This window comes from Cyclopterus lumpus, chromosome 18 (assembly GCF_009769545.1).
Source record: "Cyclopterus lumpus isolate fCycLum1 chromosome 18, fCycLum1.pri, whole genome shotgun sequence".
In the NCBI taxonomy this organism is placed as follows: Eukaryota; Metazoa; Chordata; class Actinopteri; order Perciformes; family Cyclopteridae; genus Cyclopterus; species Cyclopterus lumpus.
The window spans coordinates 8,306,291-8,323,925 of NC_046983.1; the positions used below are offsets into that span (position 1 = coordinate 8,306,291).

At 44.5% G+C, this 17,635-nt stretch overlaps 1 protein-coding gene across 2 annotated transcripts; it reads left to right on the top strand.

The window, feature by feature from the left end:
• Positions 1–1,380: 1,380 nt before the first annotated feature.
• Positions 1,381–16,162, top strand: hdlbpb (high density lipoprotein binding protein b). Of its 2 annotated transcripts, none has more exons than XM_034557082.1 (28): positions 1,381–1,497; positions 2,751–2,830; positions 3,835–3,936; positions 4,225–4,376; positions 4,589–4,804; positions 5,868–6,074; positions 6,241–6,456; positions 7,375–7,581; positions 7,787–7,894; positions 8,517–8,621; positions 9,111–9,189; positions 9,689–9,828; positions 9,950–10,054; positions 10,157–10,270; positions 10,358–10,444; positions 10,608–10,739; positions 11,357–11,575; positions 11,709–11,930; positions 12,141–12,359; positions 12,521–12,662; positions 12,957–13,084; positions 13,178–13,282; positions 13,477–13,611; positions 13,725–13,868; positions 13,982–14,161; positions 14,301–14,417; positions 14,551–14,706; positions 14,946–16,162. In XM_034557082.1, exons 3-28 carry the CDS (start codon positions 3,861–3,863, stop codon positions 15,036–15,038), a joined length of 3,804 nt encoding a protein of 1,267 aa, XP_034412973.1. In that variant the 5' UTR covers positions 1,381–1,497; positions 2,751–2,830; positions 3,835–3,860; the 3' UTR covers positions 15,039–16,162. The 2 variants fall into 2 exon arrangements, with proteins under 2 accessions (XP_034412973.1, XP_034412974.1); XM_034557083.1 differs by lacking the exon at positions 1,381–1,497 and adding an exon at positions 1,511–1,623 and having other exon boundaries at positions 14,946–15,501.
• Positions 16,163–17,635: the final 1,473 nt, after the last annotated feature.

The following is a 17,635-nucleotide window of genomic DNA, read 5'->3' on the forward strand; positions in this document are numbered from 1 at the left end:
ATCAATAGTGTGAAACTACAAGTGAAACATGACAAAAACAAGATCAAAATAATTCCAGCAATATGCTATTATACAGATACATACATACAGCTAGATACATATTTTAACTTCTCCTCCCCTTTATTTTAGCACTCTTATTTTGAAGGTCAGAATGTCCCAATTCTGTCACTTCTTGGGTGTCTATCATAGACTTCACTTTTATTTGGTCTTCCATTCATCTAACGTCCCAAAAGCTGAATTAAACCTCTAAATATTTGTTGCATATTTGCAACAATACTATATTATGTTTATTACTTACAGCAAAGTATTTGCTGGTTTCAGTTTAACAGTGAAACACGTGCTGTTTCAAATTGAGATACAGTCACTCATTAAATAACAATAATAATCATTATCTTTTTTTAACGACCAACGCAGTTACAAAAGGTTATGCTTTGGTGACCACAGAATGTAAATGAATATTACGTGATACAGCATATAGCAACTCTTTATGGAAGATTACGTGCTATAACCACAGACAAGTGCCCAGGAGGAGGTCCTTGGCTACTGCTCACGTCCCTCCCATAACCTCTGTGTTTTATTTACATGTGTATCCTACTTGCACCTAGCGCCTGAGAGCGGAACAGACAGTAGTGCCCAATAATGGAGATACTGGATTCATAATGTTTTCATGGTTATGAAAATCAATATATTATTAAAGCCCATTTCTTCGAGGAAAACAAACAAAACATAGATGAAAAGTAAGAGCTGCCATTTAAAATGTAGAGGTGGTTCAAAAATCGGCTGATTATTTAACTTTAATTAATTTAATATTGTATTTATTTACTATATAACAATTCTGATAGTAATCCAAACGTTGAGCCAATTTCTCATTAGTGTTGACTTCACTTACTATCTTTTACTTGAATGAGTGACTTTTGATTCTCTCTTTCATAATACAAATCTCAAGAATTTTACTTAGAAAGTAAACATTTTGAATTACAGCATGAGCATTTTTGTATTTCTATCATTAATAACTCATTATCTATGTTTTCCGTTCCTGTTGAAAGTGAGCTTCCATACTATATAGGCTGCATATAACTTTATGTTACAAATACAAGTTTATAGTTTCTGCCTCCCGTGGAGCCATGTGTGGAGCACACAGGCCATTATGAATGAGAAGTAGACCCGGTCAGTTTGATGAACTTGAGACGTTGCGAGGGCTGATTACTTGAAAGATTATTTCACTTTTCGATTAACCTTCCGGACACCACAATTCACTCTTTCACATCTGAAAACATCAGCAGAGTGGGCAGAGGGAAACAAAAATCAAGCGGGTCTACTTAAGTTAGATGCTCCTGTTGCGCAAAGATACTGCGGCATTTTCCTTTATACTCGGTGAGTCGCAGTGCATGCTGGTATCACTCCGCCGGCAGAGGAAATGCTCCTAGACCAATCACATCTGTGTTTACACCATCACCTGTCAAACACACATCCCCTGCTATAATTTCTCTCTGAAAGGTAGGAATTCTGTATTTATTTCATGTTCGCCGTGTCTCTAAACGTGAACACCGCGGGACGGACTCGGGTCTGTTAATGCCGAGGAAGCCGGCTCACCTCCAGCGAGAAGCGGCCGGGGTTAGCAAGGTTAGCGCCCCCGGAGCCGGAGAGCTGGTTATCCGCTGTCCGCCTGGCTTGTTTTTTTAGCCGATTATCAGAAAGTCCTCGCGCTTAATCATCTGAGGTCGGAGCCCGGAGACGCGCGTTAGCTTCGCGAACTCGACTCTGTCGCACGGAACCCTGCGCGTTTGCTCCCCTTCACGTTGGCGGAAGGTTAACGTCGCCGTCGAGCTAACGGGGAAACGAGACGCGCAGCGCATCCTCGAGCGAGAAATGAGCCGCGGCAGTGTGCGCGAGGGTCAGGCGCGTTCGGCGCAGCCGTTAGCTCGCGCGCCGGTCGGGTTGGATTAATTCCTCCGTCAGACCTTGACGGTTCTTATTCTTAGCGGTGTTTGTTTCGGTCGCAGCCGCCGCTGAGTTAACGGTTGCACTGTGTTGTTAAAAATGTCTCGCTTTCTTGCAGTTTCTTTATTATTTAATCCGTCAACAAACAGTGGAGACGTTACTTTTAATACAAATGTGTACAAATAATACAGTTTAAAGTGCCGCGTTCACAATTTTACTATGATAACAAAAAGTACCTTTAGAATTAACCTAATAGCAACATATTCATTAAGATTAGGAAGTAACACTAATCTCAGTTAGTTACATATTGTTATTGTTGCACTAATTAATATTGCTGCATTAACGTGTAAGTAGCTTTTTACTATACTTACATATTTAATACATGTTTTAAATACTGTAATATTTGGTTAAGGTGGAGCTAATTCATGTGTTTCAAACGGACATTTTCCAAATTTGTTTTGCAACATTTTAAACACATTTTCCGAAACGTTGTAAACTGTAAACTGTATGAAAGAATATGTTGTTGTTGTTTTGTTTACCAAGTGCAGTGCAGAGTCACGTTTTCTTTTCTTTTCCTGGTCCGTAGCTGTTTTAGTACATCTGTAAAGGTGGGCATGTGAGCAGAGAGATGTAGAGATGGGAGGGGAAGAGAAAGTGGGAGAGTGAAACCAAACCAGACGTGTGAGGTGCAGTGCAGTGTGGGTGTTCACAGTAACAACCCAGTAACAACCCGGCCTCCGCGCTGTATACCTTTTTGGATTTACAGTGTTCGCTTTCAGTCTTTTTTTTTTCCCCTCCTGTGCACCCAGGAGCTGAAACACACACTCAGACTGAAGCGCCTACGGTAGCCGCTAACTGGACGGACTCTCTGGCAATTGACCTTTTGCAGGTAAGCCTGGGCTCCCTTTGTATTACACTATTATACAACATACTAGCTACTGGCGTTTGATCAGTTCTTACACATCTTTACCTTCGTGCTGCTGTTTACTTTTATGTTTCCCTCATTTTTCCTTGACGTGCGCCTTGTACCTTTTTTTTTTGTGTAGTCACATTTCCTCGGCTTTCAGAAAGGCTTAGCAGTGTCTTTACCAGCAGGGACGGATTTCACATGACGGTTATGATCAGATTACAAACTGGGAGCACACTATAACATCCCACGGCGGGGAGGGGGGGGGGGGGGGGGGGGGGGGGGGGGGGGGGGGGGTTCTCTGGAGAGAAAAACATATAGTAAAGCAAAATTATAAATGAATGATTCTCATAATCTTTGACAACGCAACCGTTATTTTGGATCATGACTTTTTCTTGAATAAAGGTACAAGTAAGAGACAAAACCTGATTTCCCCCCTTAACTTAATTAGAGAACAATTTTTACGAGGTTCTCGTAAATGTGAGTTTTTTAGCATTTTAATGATTTTTCATTTTATCGCTGCACCAGCCATTAAATATAATATCCTCCCTAAATCAGTGTATCTGTGAAGACCCACAAGATCCCGTGAATCTGATTCACAAGGGATGTCAGCAGCTGTTGTTTTTAGACTAAGACTTAGTGTCTGACTTGTGATAACCCTGTCCCCGAGGCTTTGTGGCACCGTGTGTTTGTCTGAGGCATGCAAAGTGTTAATTGGAGCATCTCAGGTGTAAAGTGTAGCACCGGTGCAGTGAAGTAAGTCTTCTGGGGCTTGTGGAAAGCAATCCTAAACAGGGCAATCAAAGTAGGGAGGAAGAACAATGTAAGAGAAACAGTTTGAAAGCTGATGGCTTTCTGCAGTTGGTTCGTCGAGTTATTACTTTATAATGAAACTTCATCATGAATATTTCATCAATCAATTCAACAAATGTCCTCCTCCAGAGGTTCTAAGGTTTCATTTCATCCGTCACACCTCTGTGTTTTAGTGGAAAAGCGGAATACGTCTTGAATCATGAGCTCAGTGGCAGTGTTGACCCCGGAAAGCTTTGCGGAGCATCGCAGTGGCCTCAAGGACCAGGAGATGACAGGTAAGAGCCGCCCGGCATCCTTTTACCTGTTTTTACTTTTTGTTAGAAGGCTTTTCACCTCACTGAGGTGCATTCTCACTTTTCTTGTACGATACATGACACTTCATGAATTATGTTTTTTTTTATAGGCAGGTATGATTTTTTTGAGTTTTCTCTCTGTATACACATTAACTACCTCCCGTACTATCACTCCTTCATTTGAATAATCCTCCTCTATCCATCCTTCTGTTTTTTTTCTCCACCCTCACCTTCGTCCTTGCCGTATTTATCTGTGTCTCTCTGGTCCAGGCTGCGTCCCGGAGGATGAGGCCTACATCCCTACCTACCTGGAGGCCTTTCCTCCGCTGCCGGAGAAGGGGGCACCGGGGGAAAAGACCGGGGAGCCAGCTTCAGCGTGGGGGGGCAAGATCAGGCCCATCAAAGCCTCCGTCATCACCCAGGTCAGGCAGCAACTGACTACATGCCAACACGCAACATTATATAGAGTCATTCTAAACACTCAACTGATGCAAAAGAATGTACTCCATCAATACCATACATTGATGTCTCTCTGACAGTAATCGATAAGATGCACCGGTTATGGGAAAATAAGCAAATGAGACACGTTGCCTGAACCTCCCCCCTCCTCTCCTCTCACCTGCTCTGTGTGTAGGTGTTCCACGTGCCCCTGGAGGAGCGTCGCTACAAGGACAACAGCCAGTTCGGGGAAGGCGAGGAGGCCAAAGTGTGCTTGGACATCATGCAGCGGACGGGCGCTCACATTGAGCTGTCCCTGGCCAAAGACCAGGGCCTGTCCATCATGGTCACCGGCAAACTGGAGTCTGTCATGAAGGCTCGCAAGGAAATCGTAGCTCGCCTGCAAACACAGGTGAATTCACCTCAGTGGTTTGTGCTTCTATTTAGTTTCATGTTTAAACTGTTGGGTGGATCTATTGAAAAGATTGCCTTTCTTTGGCTAAATAAAGATTAAGCAGTCCAAAGCATCGGCGCGTTCGTCTCTAGACCATTGTTGCACATTAAAGTCTTATTACCAAAAATAAAATAGGACATATTCACCTTCATTTAAATGAGTTCTTTAGTGTTGTTGTTTTAAAAATGCCTGTTGTGACGTCTTTATTATTGATACAATGTGTGACAATATATTGTGCCAAGCATATTGTGTGCTAGTGATGATTAATGTGTTTTTAGGGATTATATATTCTGTATTTTGGATCCTCACCAAGTCTATCTTTGAGTGAATGAAATATAAAAGAGGTTTTTGTCTAAATGATGAATACTATTGGAAAAAGGCCACGGAGTAACAGATGTTTCTTTGAGGAAGAAAAACGACTCGCATCACTTAAACTTATGAATGGGATCCGAGGTTTTAATGTGACATAATTAATGTGACATCTGTTACTTTTATTGGGGTTTGCTTTTTTTTTTACATCCTGAGAAAATTCTATAGCAGAGTTAGTTCTTGCTGCAGCTTGAATAATGCTATCTGTGCAGGCAAGCCGGATCTAGTACAAAAAGTTGACCTGAAACATGACCGTCAGCTCCCCAGGGTGGCCTTTCTGGGCTTCAGCAGTAAACATGCTGATTTCCACTTCAATTGGTGCACTGAGGTCCGCCCGTATAGCTGAACTGCAGTTATTGATACAGTAATGCAGAAAAACAAGCCGTCCTCTTCGCAAGGTTAAATGCTTTTGTTTTTGTTTACCGACTGAAAACGTAAATATTCCATTGTTACTGATAATTATGGCAAACTAGAGAATTGATATTCTGATATCATGTAAATGTCGAAATCGCAGCTGCTGCATCAACAATTGTATTTTAATGGATACGTCTGACCCCCTAACATTGTTAGAAAGATGGCCATAATGCTAAAGAAAGAAATTCAGTCTTTTTCCAATGCAAGTCTGAATAACACTTCCCCCCGCTCCTCTCAGGCCTCAGCTACAGTCGCCATCCCCAAGGAGCACCATCGTTTTGTCATCGGTAAGAACGGGGAAAAGCTGCAGGAGCTGGAGCTGAAGACCGCCACCAAGATCGCTATTCCACGTCCTGACGACCCCAGCGCCAACATCCGCATCACTGGCACCAAGGAAGGCATCGAGAAGGCTCGCCATGAAATACTTCTGATCTCTGCTGAACAGGTATGCTGTGTCTCTTTAAAGATGGAGGCCTAAAACCGGGAGTAGTTGAAGGTTAAATGGCCTTTCAATTGCTTAATGTATAAATATATGCTCATGTTACGTTCATCAGGTATTTTAGTTGGCTAACTCCCCCCCCCCCCCCTCCTCACGCTCACCTGCTCAACAGGACAAGCGTGCAGTGGAGCGTCTGTGCCTGGAGAAGGCCTTCCACCCGTTCATCGCGGGCGCCCACAACCGGTTGGTGCAGGAGCTGAGCCAGGAGACGGGCGCTCGCATCAGCATCCCGCCGCCCAGCCTGCCCAGGGACGAGATCGTCATCACCGGGGAGAAGGAGGCGGTCGCCCTGGCGCTCAGCCGCATCCGAGCCATCTATGACGACAAGGTGTGTTTGATCAAAACTAACGGTTTCCAGTGACCATAGAGCTCGAACTGACTCACCAAATAGTTCATTTGATTCTTTGTAAAGTCATTAGTCTTTTATGTAACTCCAATCTATTTGATTGTGTGGGTTCACTAATGATAAAGAATCATGTAACTGTAGCATTCACGTCTCTCTCTCCTCTATTTCTACTCTCAACTGTCCTATAAAGACCAAAAAAACTGTTAAATACAAGTTATTTTGCGTCATCTGTTTAAAAAATAAAGTTAATAGTTGATTGATCATTTGCACTCAGGGCCCTTAAACTTTGGTACAACTTATTTTCTTACCTTAAACTGTAAACATTATAATTTCTCTGAGCCCATTGTCTATTGTCTATTTGTTATTTGATTTCGTTTTCTTTAATGTATTTGTTTCAGAGATTTTCATTCTTTTACGGCTGTTGAAATGTGGTGACGTTACACAGACTGTGTTTGGAATAAGGAGGCTTTATCATTGTTTACAGCGGCGGTGTTGTTTTTTGTTCCACCACACACAATGGATGGAGGAGACATGGAGAGGAAGTGTGTGTGTGCTAGATGAATGCCGGTGATAGGCAGGCCGGAGATAATGTGCGGAGAAAATTGGATTTCACCAGAGAACAACAGGATGAGAATGCTAACGTCATTTAGTGCATATGCATGAGATGCAAAAACTAATATATTCTCCTGCTTTCAATCACTCTCCTCTCCCTCTCGGCTCACTTCTTGCCAGCTTATTTCCTTTTGTCTCGCTCATTACAACTTTCATCTGCTCTGTCCTTCCTGTTTGTCATTCCTCTTTCTGTCTCCTTCCTCCCGTTGTCCTTCCGTGAGCGGACGTCTTCTTTTTCATGCAACTCACTCGTTCAATTCTAATCTTCTCCCCATCCCATCCCTGCAGAAGAGGAAGACCACCACCATCTCCGTGGAGGTGAAGAAGTCTCAGCACAAGTACATTATAGGTCCAAAGGGCAACACCCTGCAGGAGATCCTGGAGACCACGGGGGTGTCTGTGGAGATGCCTCCTCTGGACTCTGGCTCAGAGACCATCATCCTCCGAGGGGAGCCTGACAAGCTGGGACCGGCGCTCACACAGGTGTACGCAAAGGTAAGGAGAGGGGAGGTTGAGAGTGCACAATAATGATCTTTTGGTCCGTCGCACCAGCCGCTCCTCTCACATTACATTTCATTACAGTCATTTGATCCATTGTCAATATAAAATGTGCTGGTGCAGCTTTAGTTTCCAGGCAGCTATTTTGAGATTTCAGTGAGGTATTGGATGTGAACTTGTAACCCTTTTTCTCCCTGTGCAGGCGAAGAGTGTGATGGTGGTGGAGGTGACCGCTCCGGCCTGGCTGCATCGCTTCATCATCGGCAAGAAAGGACAGAACATCGGGCGGATCACACAGCAGCTACCACGGGTAAGGGGGAGAGGGGGGAGATGAGGGGAGTTAGAAATGAAGGACAAAACACACAGGTCTGTTCCTACAAAATGACGGAGTAATAGTTGTTGCAGTACGGTCCAGAGGCTGCAACCAAACAGGAAGACAAGCGAGCTGGCTGCTAATGACAGCAATGTGTTTGCCACAATCATAAATGAAACAATGTAACGTGTAGGTGTCAGGTGTCAGTTGTCAGTGGTGAAGTGCATGTATGTATGTGTGTGTGTGTGTGTGGGGGGGTAGTGTATAGGAAGAAGCAGAATATAAAGCAAAGAAACAGTGTCATGCCGTCGGCAGAAAGGATCCCCCAGAGAGCGAGGCTGCCGAATGAAGGAGTCAGATGAGTTCAGGTGTGGCTCATCCAGCTGATGACCCTCCACCTGCAACAGACAACCCCTAGCAACCTAGGATGCCTAGTGTATGGGAGTAGGAAGGTCGTCACATAGTGCATCCCATGTAGGAGGTGAAGAAGAAGGAGGGAAGATGTAGAAGTGACAGCAGCATGGCAGAAGACACGCGTAGCATATTCTGAGATGTGTTATATTCACTGGGACACAGTGTGCGTCAGCAAGTCATCTTGATTTGTGTGTGTTTCACATAGGTTCACATAGAGTTTACTGACGGGGAGGAGCGCATCAGTCTGGAGGGTCCAACAGCGGAGGTGGAACAGGCTCAGGCCCAGATACAAGAGATCATCAAGGACCTGGTGAGTACACACACACTCAGTCAGTCAGTCAGTCAGTCAGCCAGTCCGTCAGTCAACATTGTACAGGAAGCTTGATATACATCTATATTTAACTTTAGAGCTGATACTAATTGATCAGTCAATTGATATTTGTTTTAAGTCACTGGCGGCTGTTCAAATGTGAGGATTTATGTAACTTTTTGCCAGACAAGACAAGCATGTTGAACATCTCGGGCTTTAAGAAATTGTGAATGGGATGTTTAATACAAGAAGATGATCAGTGTTAATCACTAACTTCATGAGTAAAAAGGCTCAAAACTGTCCAATACTCCCATTATTTCCTATTTAATTAATTTCCAGTGGTTCACATTCTTACCCAAAATGACATGAATCATTGCTGTCGGAAGTTCACTCCTATTCCCTCTTAGAATGAAGACACTTACAGAGAAAGTGACAAAGTGTGTTCAGTACTGTAGCTCAGGGAACATATTTCTGCCCCTCTGCGTCCAGCTGGTGAGGATGGACTACACTGAAGTCATCATAGATCAGCGTTTCCACAGACACCTCATCGGAAAGAACGGAGTCAACAGTGAGTACACTTCTGTTCCCCTGACCCCAGCAAAAGAAAAACATTTCTGGGGTTAAGAGCCATTTTATTTGCTTTTTTAAAACATGTTTAAACCTCTGACTCTGGATTTACTCTTTTAGCGTTGTTTGCTTGTCCAGTGATAGATTGGGACAGTCGGTTAAGAGACCCTGCATCAAGTGGTGGTTTCCATCATACAACACAATGTACTTTTAGTTATACTTGTGTTGTATGTCTGTTGTCATAATCATAAAAAGTTGTAAAGCGAAGAAATAGATTAGGATGAAGGAAAAGTGTAGAAACTTTCTGTGGCAACAGTTTTGATACTTTTTTTCAAACTGAGCACAGCCAATGTGTCTTATGACAGATGGACCTACATCCTCTTTACAGCCACCTTTCATGCCTGTGCAGATTTGGGTGAAAAACATCTTACACTTCTTTGAAATTACAACCCTTTCAATCCTTTCACCCTTCTGTCACACCATCCATCCCCTTGTGACAGTCAATCGGATCAAGGAGCAGTACAAAGTGTCGGTACGAATCCCCCAGGACTCTGAACGAAGTGGCCTGGTCCGGATCGAAGGAGACCCTAAAGGGGTCCAGCTGGCGCGCAGAGAGCTCATTGAGATGGTCCAGAGAATGGTGAGAATGGGGTCAAAGTTTAGGTTGGTTCATTCATTCTGCTGGTTGCCATAAACCCCCCCAAAAAGCTCTTCACACGGACTACAAAGTGGCCTGCTCACACTTTTCTCCCAATTTCCAGGAAAACGAGCGCACCAAAGACCTGATCGTGGAGCAGAAGCTCCATCGATCAATCATCGGGCAGAAGGGAGAAAAGATTAAAGAAGTTCGAGACAAGTTCCCTGAGGTGAACATTGTCTCTGACCCTTCCTGCCTTTTATCTCACCGTTTAATGTGAAATAATTAGTTTCTAACCCAATTTGACAAGTATTATCTCATCTGCTTCTAGGTCATTATCAATTTCCCCGACCCGTCGCAGAAGAGTGACATTGTCCAGCTGAGAGGGCCGAAGAACGAGGTGGAGAAATGTGGAAAGTTCCTCCAGAAAATCATTGCCGACCTGGTACGACCCGGCTCGTTCTATCTTTGTCTCTTCGCCCGTCTCCGTCCCTCTAGACGTGACTTCACAGCAGCTTTCTTTCTCTTCCAGATTGAGAACAGCTTCTCGCTCTCTGTTCCCATCTTTAAGCAGTTTCACAAGAACATAATCGGTAAGGGCGGCGCCAACATCAAAAAGGTGAGACTCTGAAGCAGCCTTTGCATTATTGCAATTTTTTAAAACCCTAATCTGAAATTGACCTATATTGAAACCTGAACATTATAGCTGAAATCTGTATTTAAAGTGTTTCCAGAATAAATGTTTAAGGCAGAAAATAACGGATGTTGTTTGATGCCACCAGATCCGTGAAGAGACCAACACCAAGATCGACCTGCCGACAGAGAACAGTAACTCTGAGATGATCGTCATCACCGGCAAGAAGAGCAACTGTGAAGCAGCCAGAGATCGAATCCTCTCCATCCAGAGAGAGCTGGTGAGAGACGCAGGACTGTTTTTATCGTTTGCTGCAGCTTCCAGGGTGTTTGGTCAGAAATAGATTTTCTTTCTTTTGTATTTACCTTCCTCCATAACCGCCCCCCCCCCCCCCCCCCCCCCCCCCCCCCAACCGCCCCCCCAAACAATGGATGTATACTATATTAAGACATTTAGCAGTGATATCCTAAAATGTTTTGTTTCTACTCTTCTTTTTTTTTTTAAAGGTGGACTAGCCAGCTTTAATATAAATAATAATAGTTGAATTCTTATTCAAATATAACAAGAAAAAATATTATAAGATTACAACCTAAATACAAGAAATGTCACCCAAATTAAATTAAAGCTGGCGTGCGGGACATTTAGATGAACGTATGTTACATTCAAGCTCTTTCCAAACAGGTTCACACAAAGCTGATTATCGATGCAAGGGAACAGTCGTGGTGTCTGTGGTGATGCGTTTTACGTCTATCAGCCAAAGCTGAAGGGGCAGCAAGGTGGAGACCACAGTGGCGGAAACCACTCTCGAGTGGATGCTCCAGATAAACCATAAGAAAGACAAAACGCTCCAAATGTAGCTGTGCTTCAATATCTGCTGGCTCACATTTCTCTCCTCAGGCCAATATTAAGGAGGCTGAGGTCGCCATCCCCGCCAGGCTGCACAACTCTCTGATCGGCTCCAAGGGCTGCCTGGTGCGCTCCATCATGGAGGACTGCAGCGGCGTCCACATCCATTTCCCCTCTGAGGGCTCCGGCTCGGACAAAGTCACCATCAGAGGGCCTGTCGGCGAGGTGGAGAAGGCCAAGAAGCAGCTACTGCAGCTGGCTGAAGAGAAGGTGGGTGGGGGAAAGAAACGTTTGAAGAATGGATACAAAGAGTTAATGAATGAGAGATAAGTGAGTAACCATGGAGAGGAAGGGGAGAGAGGTCAAATACTTACATCCCTTTCCTGTTCTTTGTCCTCCTCAGCAAGTCAACAACTTCACAGCTGAGCTTCAGGCAAAACCGGAGTACCACAAGTTCCTGATCGGCCGTGGAGGGGCCAATATTCGTCGTGTGCGGGACAAAACGGGGGCGCGCATCATCTTCCCGTCGCCGGACGACACCGAGCAGGAACTGATCACCATCGTCGGGAAGGAGGAAGCCGTTCGTCAGGCACAGAAGGAGCTGGAATGTCTCGTCAAAAACCTGGTGGTTACCACACTCCACTATTCTTTTGGACAAATGTTTGTCATATTGTCTTGGATGTTTTATTTTTCATGTATTTTCAAAGCAATCGAGCAAAAGCAAAGTGCTGAATTTGGAAATGCTAAATGTATTCTCCAAAAAAAAACCTCTAATATATTCAGCGTCGTATTCTTAACCATCTCTTTACCCCGTTGCTGTGGACTCCCTCTCCAGGACGACGTGGTGGAGGACAGCATGGTGGTAGACGTCCGCCACCACCGTCACTTTGTGTGTCGGAGAGGCCAGGTGCTGCGGGAGCTAGCGGAGGAGTACGGCGGCGTCGCCGTGAGCTTCCCCCGTACGGGAGCCAACAGCCAGCGGGTCACTCTCAAGGGAGCCAAAGACTGTGCGGAGGCCGCCAAGAAACGCATCCAGGAGATCGTTGAGGACCTTGTAAGAGTTTGTTTCATTACAAAACATTTTGAAAACATTGTATATGTTCATATTGATACACTTTGCCCGGATTAAATATGTAGTGGAAGTAAACTCACGATGTGTCTTTGTTTGCCTCTCTCTCTCTCTCTCTCTCTCTCTCTCTCTCCCTCTCACATTAGGAGTCCCAGGTGAGCGTGGAGGTGGCCATCCCTCAGCGCTACCACCGAGCCATCATGGGGCCCAAAGGTTGCCGCATCCAGCTGATCACCAGGGAGCATGAGGTCCAAATAAAGTTCCCAGAGAGAGACGACAGCCTCGCAGGTCAGACACAAATCACACGAGAGAAGTGCACCTGCAGCCACTAATGGTGTTGTTAATACGTTGCCACCACAAAGAAAGCAGAAAAATAAGAAAATATGTCGCATTGTGAACATATTAATAAAAGAAATATATCATATCATTATTTTCTATTTGAATTACAAATTGCCACCTCTCATCATCGTATCAGCCAGTTTTTAATGCCGGGTTGAAAAGTGATATAATGTGGCTGCCATATCTCAGGAAATAGGCGAGCAAAAAATGACTTTTAATGAGTAATCTGTCGTGAAACAACAGGTCAGGAGGCTCCACCACAGGAAAACGGTGATGTCAGTCCAGAGGCGGAGTTTGTTGCCCCCAAGTGTGACATCATCACCATTGCTGGGCGTGCAGAGAAGTGTGAACCAGCGAAAGCCGCCCTGCTGGTAGGCGGCACTGGTACATGATGCTATCTGTTCCTCTGTCCTCGCTATGATCCATTTCCTCATTAATATTCCTGTCGCTGCTTTCTCCGTCAGGCGCTGGTGCCCATAACGGAGGACGTGGAAGTGTCTTACGAGCTGCATCGCTACATCATTGGCCAGAAGGGCAGCGGGATCAGGAAGATGATGGAGGAATACGAGGTTAGCTAATTAATACTCAATGGTGCCATCTCCTGGCCATGTGACCTTTCATACTGCAGATCGAAAACTCTGCACTTTGGCTGGTAACACACTTAACTTAGGTATTGCAGTGTATTTAAAGGGATATTATTATTTTTTTAAAGAAAAGCAAACAAGTCTTCTCCAGTTTTGTGTGTGTGGTTTTGCGTGTGCAGGTGAACATCTGGGTGCCACAGCCAGAGAAGCAGCTGGATGTGATCAAGGTGACGGGCCTGGTAGCCAACATGGTGCGAGCCAAACAGGGTCTGCTTGACAGGGTCAAAGAACTGCAGGCGGAGCAGGCTGACAGGGTACACACACACACACACACACACACACACACACACACACACACAAAACAGCATTTATTTTCAACATAGTTTTATTTTATCATCATTGTCTTTGCCGCCTCGTCTCCTTTCAGGCCCTGCGCAGTTTCAAGGTGATCTTGTCTGTCGATCCAAAGTTTCACCCCAAGATCATCGGCCGCAAAGGGGCGGTCATCTCTCAGATTAGGAAAGACCACGACGTCAGCATCCAGTTCCCCGACAAAGGAGACGAGCAGCAGGTTTGTGTGTGTGTGTGTGTGTGTGTTCTCACCCCTCCCTTTTCAATCGGCGAATCACAGTGACCTTCAAGCTCTACCTTGAGCTGTTAATGCTCACTTCCTCATTCCTCCAGGATGCGATCGTGATCTTGGGGTACGAGCGTAACGTGGAGGAGGCGAGTCAGGCCATCCAGCAGCTGGTGGCCGAATGGCAGGAGATGGTGAGCCGCGATGTTCATCTGGACCCGAGGACCCATGCTCGCATCATCGGAGCCCGCGGCAAAGCCATCCGCAAGCTGATGGAGGAGTTCAAGGTTAGATGTTGGTTTGGGACTTTTACACACAGCGGTTCACAGTTAAAGTGTTACTCTGAATCGGGGAGAAGTTGTGATTGGTGTTATTATGTCTGTTGTCGTAGTTGTTTTCTCTATTTTAACCGGTTCTCCTGTTCAGGTGGATATCCGGTTCCCTCAGCCGGGCTCCGACGAGCCCGACAAAGTGGCGGTGACGGGCCTCCCCGAGGCTGTCGACAACGCCATCGACCACCTGCTCAACTTGGAGGAGGAATATGTGAGTTCCCACAAAACTTTAGTAATCGCACAACATGTATGAATTCCGTGGTTCTCTCCCAGCTACAAAGGGTCAAAGAAGTTAATCGGGTGTTTCTTCTCCTCTCCCTCCGCCCTTTCTTCTCCTCTCCCAGATGCTCAGCGTGACCGAGACGGAGACATTGGCAGCTTACATGAAGCCTCCGTCTCGCTATGGAGGGGGAGGGGGAGCCGGAGTTGACGATAGCAGCGGGGGTCCGGCTAAGGGCTTTGTTGTGCTGGACGCCCCCTGGAACGCTGCAGGGAACAAGGTTTGACATGCTGTTTTACTTTCTTTTGTTTTACCTTAAATTAATATATGAATGTAGAAGTTTAGGATTAGTGGTCCGAGGGAAATAAAATGATCATTTACTGTATTTATCTCGTACTGAATCGGAACGAGTTGGAATGAGGTAGATTGAGGAAAAGGGGACTGCACCTTTTTAAAAGAGATGCGCTTCATATTTAATATTGTGTCCAGGTTATTAGTGCAGTCCTCTGTTTGTTTCAGGCTCCGGACATGAGCAGTGCAGAGGATTTCCCCACCTTTGGGATGGGTGTGGCCCCGAAGCAAGCGTCCGCCTGGGGTCCCAAGAAGTTCTGAAGCCGCTCATGTGGAGGGGAAAACCAAACACTTCTGTAAAGTAGATGACGAGAGACAAAACAAATCTCTTATCAAATTGCTGCTCGCCTTCTCTTAAGTCCCCCTTTGTCTCTCTTTTCTGTGTAAAAACACGTGTACCGTCCTCCCACAACCAGCCCCAATGAACCCTGGGAGAACAATCCCTTCTTCTTTTCCTGATCGGTCTTTTCCTCATCGAACCCCTGAGAGAAGACAAAAGAACACCGAGTGCTCTCGTCATAGTTGTTGCCGTTCTCCTCTCTCCGTTTCACCTCTCCTGCCGGTCTCGCGGAAATATTTCAAAGACTCCTTTTTCACCTGCGCCTGCCATTCTCCTCCTCAGAATCCGACCTCGAACTCGCCTCTCTGCAGTCCACTAGAGAGGTTTGAACTCTTCAGAGTCTGCTGAATCGGAGTAGAGGCTTCAGAGAGCACCGGGGGGGGGGGGGGGGGGGATATCCTGAAGCTATCAGGGAGGTGGTGGTCGATTTTTAAGCTAAAGAAAAGCGGAGTCTGTGTTTTACTGCGCGAGAAGAGTTCGTAAACAACGGTATCTTATAAGGTTCTTTTCCTGTGGTTTTTACAGGGAGGATACTTGTTGGCTCATCTTTTCTGTGTGTGCGTGTGTTCAGGAGAGGCTTTCACCCACAGGTGTTTGTAGACCCCCTTTTTATTTATGTCTGAGCTGGGAGCAAAAACAGCTGCAGTAGTCAACTTGCTGGAGCTTTTCGTTTTGAATCACGATGAATCAAAAAGGTGTTGAAGTCGTGCACCGATTGTTTGTACTGAAGGTCATTTTGTTACTGTTTATTTATTTGAAAAAAAGGAGCCATTTTATTTAAACTACTGTGATCATGTGTTTTTCTAAAAGCACTCTGTAGCTCGATGCTTACAACCTCGTGTTTGGGACTGAATGTTGTGCGTCAGGGTTTGGGTTCATGTTACCAGCTGTTACGTGTAAGTGTACAAAGAACTTTTCGCTATTTTTTTAAAAAACGTGTGAGATTTTTTTGTCGTTGGTTTCTGGCACATTTGGAAGATTGTATGTATGCGTGTGTGCATGGAAGTTAAGATGTATATTTGAATGAAGCTGAACCAAACTTTGACCGTCTTTGTCCTTTTGTCTCTTCTCAGAACTCATTCAGAGGTTTTTACCCTCTGAGCTCGTCATTAACTCTTCAACATCCACACAATGCTGCTTGACGTAAGCCCCTCCCACAAAACAACGTCTGAATCAACAGCAGCACTTTGGTTTCTCACACAAATGCGTTACATGCATTTAGTGAGATTCTAAATCGTGTCAATTAACAATAGTTTCATAGTTTTGTTAAATACACTTACATGCTTTCCTTCCATAGATTAGGAGAAGATTGACTCTCATGTCTTTACGATAGTGGCGCATAAAGCTGAGGGGGAAGAAAAGCAGATATGCACACGCCAATAAAACTGACCAATGAACGAGTTCAATCTTAGTCAATATGAATACAAGAATACCAAAAGTGCAATTATTTCAGCAGAAATACTTGGATGAAATGTTCTTTGTCAAGAAGTAGTTTTGGTAATAGTTAAAACATCTCAAACAACAAGTTTGTAATTTTTTAAATGTATTTGTGTACGTTTTTAAAAACTATATATATATAACACGTTTGATCTCGATCTGATAATCTACCTCTCGGGGGGAAAAAAAATATTTGAGAGGGCTGGGAAGAACTCGGCAGCTCATTAGAACCAAAAAAAATAGAGAAACCTCAGGATCCAATTAGAAAGTCAAAGATGGCTCCAGATTATTGAACTACACCGACTATGCAACCCAACAGGTCTTCTCTTAAAACGGCCGGACAGCGCTCCCACGAAAAGGCCACTATTTCTGTAAAAAGCTATGAAAAGAAAAAAACCCAATATTGGCCTTAATGAGTAATTAGTCTCCAGCATTTTGGAAACGGTGTGAGTGAGTAAGCAACACTGCAATAACATGTCGGTGACCGGACTTTCTTTCCTACCGTAATAAAATTCAACGAAAGAAAACGAAACGAAACCACCAGCGGGTTGTCTTTTCTTTACGGCATCCGTTTTATCTACTTTAATTATCTTCATCTGCGCTTCTTCAACTATCAGTTTTGAGTTTGACTCCAAAAATGTTTCACGGTATGCAGCAGGTGTATAGATCGAGGATTAGTTCACATAAAAGAACTGCAGAGACCTGATAAATAACATTCTCTTGGACTAAAGGATGACCGATGAGAATCTGGTGGGCAAAGGTCAAGGACACCGTGACCTCACACAGCACATTGCTCGGCCATAACTCAAGACTTCATGTGCAAATGATGAAAATGTTACACCAATGTATAAAACAATACGACGCTGCCAGTATTAATGAGTCTTCATCGAGTTAAATGTTTGTGGGGCAGCAAACGTGTAACTTTGTTTATGTTTAAAACGCTATAAGAAAACACAACAATGAGTAATTACTCTACAGTAATTGCTACATTGCAATCTCAGAAACCAGAATTATTTTCTTACTGTAAATTAGGTCATCTTTTAGTTTGAGCCCGAATCACAAAAACAACTATAACCCTTCA

What these genes read in the sequence shown, in the direction of transcription:
- hdlbpb (XM_034557082.1), top strand. Translation starts at nt 3,861, where the DNA reads ATGAGCTCAGTGGCAGTGTTGACCCCGGAAAGCTTTGCGGAGCATCGC. An exon ending in AAGAGATCATCAAGGACCTG is followed by an intron (nt 8,622 to 9,110) that starts GTGAGTACACAC and finishes CTCTGCGTCCAG; the next exon opens with CTGGTGAGGATGGACTACAC. An exon ending in CAGCGAAAGCCGCCCTGCTG is followed by an intron (nt 13,085 to 13,177) that starts GTAGGCGGCACT and finishes TTTCTCCGTCAG; the next exon opens with GCGCTGGTGCCCATAACGGA.